Consider the following 2,500-nt stretch of genomic DNA (forward strand, 5'->3'; position numbering starts at 1 on the left):
ACACAGCACATCTCTCTCTTTCTCTCTCTCTATATATATACACAGCATATCTCTCTCTCTCTCTCTTTCTCTCTCTATATATATACACAGCATATCTCTCTCTTTCTCTCTCTCTCTCTCTATATATATATACACACAGAATCTCTCTCTCTTTCTATATATATATATATACACAGTATCTCTCTTTCTTTATCTCTTTCACTCTCTCTAGATATATATATATATATATACTGTATACCTGTTGAATACTGTACATGATTATGTCATTCTAGCTTTTGGTTTTGGATGTTTCTACTTTCTTTTATTTTCAGCCGGTGTGTCTGTGGTCTATGTTCTACTTTGTTTAGCTTGTATTAGATTAGAATGCCGCCTCCCCAAGCAGTTAAATCTCTCTCTCTCTCTCTCTCTCTCTCTCTCTCTCTCTCTCTCTGTCTCTCTCTCAGTTCATTATGCGAGGCCCATCATAATCCTGGGTCCCGTCAAGGACAGGGTAAACGATGATCTGCTGTCTGAGTTCCCTGATAAGTTTGGATCTTGTGTCCCACGTAAGTACAATCATTTAGTTTTGAGTAAAACATCAAACATTTGTTTTTTTCTTTCAAAAAAATATATCTTGCATAATAAACTTCATTCATTCATTCATTTACAATCGTTTCCACCACATCCATCCTAGGCTTTACCGGCACCTAGTGGAAAGAGTGATGGGGTCAGTATCATAGATATATATATAAATCTATGGTCAGTATCCTCATTACAGAATAAATGTGTTTACCCTTTAGGTGGCGCTATACAAGTGAGAACTGTCAAACGTGTCACAGAAGATCATCTGACTCAAATTACATCATGTTAAAGTGTTCTTCCCATATCTATGCTTTTTCCATACAAGGAAATAGCCTATAAATATAATTATCAAGACCATTATAGTTCTGGTATATGTGTGAGATTATGGACGTCAGATAGGGGGCGTTATGGAACATGGACATTAAATAGGGGGGGGGGGGGGGGCGTTATGGAACATGGACGTCATATAGGGGGGGCGTTATGGAACATGGACGTCATATAGGGGGGGCGTTATGGAACATGGACGTCATATAGGGGGGGGGGGGGGGGGCGTTATGGAACATGGACGTCATATAGGGGGGCGTTATGGAACATGGACGTCATATAGGGGGGGGGGGGGGGCGTTATGGAACATGGACGTCATATAGGGGGGCGTTATGGAACATGGACGTCATATAGGGGGGCGTTATGGAACATGGACGTCATATAGGGGGGCGTTATGGAACATGGACGTCATATAGGGGGGCGTTATGGAACATGGACGTCATATAGGGGGGGGGGGGGGGGGGGGCGTTATGGAACATGGACGTCATATAGGGGGGCGTTATGGAACATGGACGTCATATAGGGGGGGGGGGGGGGCGTTATGGAACATGGACGTCATATAGGGGGGCCGTTATGGAACATGGACGTCATATAGGGGGGGGGGGGGGGGGGGGCGTTATGGAACATGGACGTCATATAGGGGGGCGTTATGGAACATGGACGTCATATAGGGGGGGGGGGGGGGGGGGGCGTTATGGAACATGGACGTCATATAGGGGGACACTGACCTAAAAAAGGTTGAGACCCACTGGATACAGTATATAGTATAGTACACATAATAAATAGTATGTGTGGGCTTTGGGGAGGTGTGTCTGCCAAACATATCTTATTTTCACTAACTCCCTAATAGATTTTGTATTATGAAAAAGAGTGTAAAAAGGTCCATATTGGCAGCCCTTTGGGCAGATGTTGTGTCCTTTTGTATCACTACACCACCGTTCAGTAAAAAATTATGCAAGTTGACTGACAGGTCCCCCGTCCTCTGACAGACACCACACGGCCCAAGAGGGAGTACGAGGTGGACGGGCGGGACTACCACTTTGTGTCGTCGCGGGAACAGATGGAGAAGGACATCCAGAGCCACCGCTTCATCGAGGCGGGGACAGTACAACAGCCACCTGTACGGGACCAGCGTGCAGAGCGTCCGGGAGGTGGCGGAGCAGGTATAGAATAGAATAGAAATACTTTATTCATCCCGAGGGAAATTTGGTACTACAAATCGCTCACAGTAAACAGTAAACATTTAGGTAGACAAACAAAAGTCACAAATAAGAATAACAATAAGCCTAAGAATAAAATACGGTCTGGGATATACATTTCCTATGTTACATTATTTTTTTTATCAAATTTCTTTCTTTTTTCTTTCTTTTCTTTTACATGAAACATAAAATATGACAACACACAATATAATAATAATAATAATAAACAGGAAAATGATAATAATAATAACAATAACAATAATGACAATAGAAATGACAAAAATTATAAATACAGAACATAAAAATGTAAACTAATTATATTATCACAGACACCACAAAATACATTTCCTCCCCCATTAAACTAAAGTTTAATAAAATGGTGTGGGTGTAGTGCTTGAGTCCACGGTACCCCACGC

At 42.3% G+C, this 2,500-nt stretch overlaps 1 protein-coding gene across 1 annotated transcript in view; it reads left to right on the plus strand.

The window, feature by feature from the left end:
• LOC311232885 (disks large homolog 4-like) overlaps positions 1 to 2,500 on the plus strand; it is a gene marked incomplete at both ends in the record, with an annotated part of 412,013 nt that overhangs the window by 399,143 nt on the left and 10,370 nt on the right. Inside the window, 3 exon segments of the mRNA XM_084319719.1 lie at positions 348 to 545; positions 1,875 to 1,984; positions 1,986 to 2,048. Of these exon segments, the coding sequence (XP_084175845.1) occupies positions 348 to 545; positions 1,875 to 1,984; positions 1,986 to 2,048 (371 nt within the window).

The sequence above is a fragment of the Notolepis coatsorum genome (assembly GCF_963971535.1).
Source record: "Notolepis coatsorum genome assembly, chromosome: 8".
Classification (NCBI taxonomy): domain Eukaryota; kingdom Metazoa; phylum Chordata; class Actinopteri; order Aulopiformes; family Paralepididae; genus Notolepis; species Notolepis coatsorum.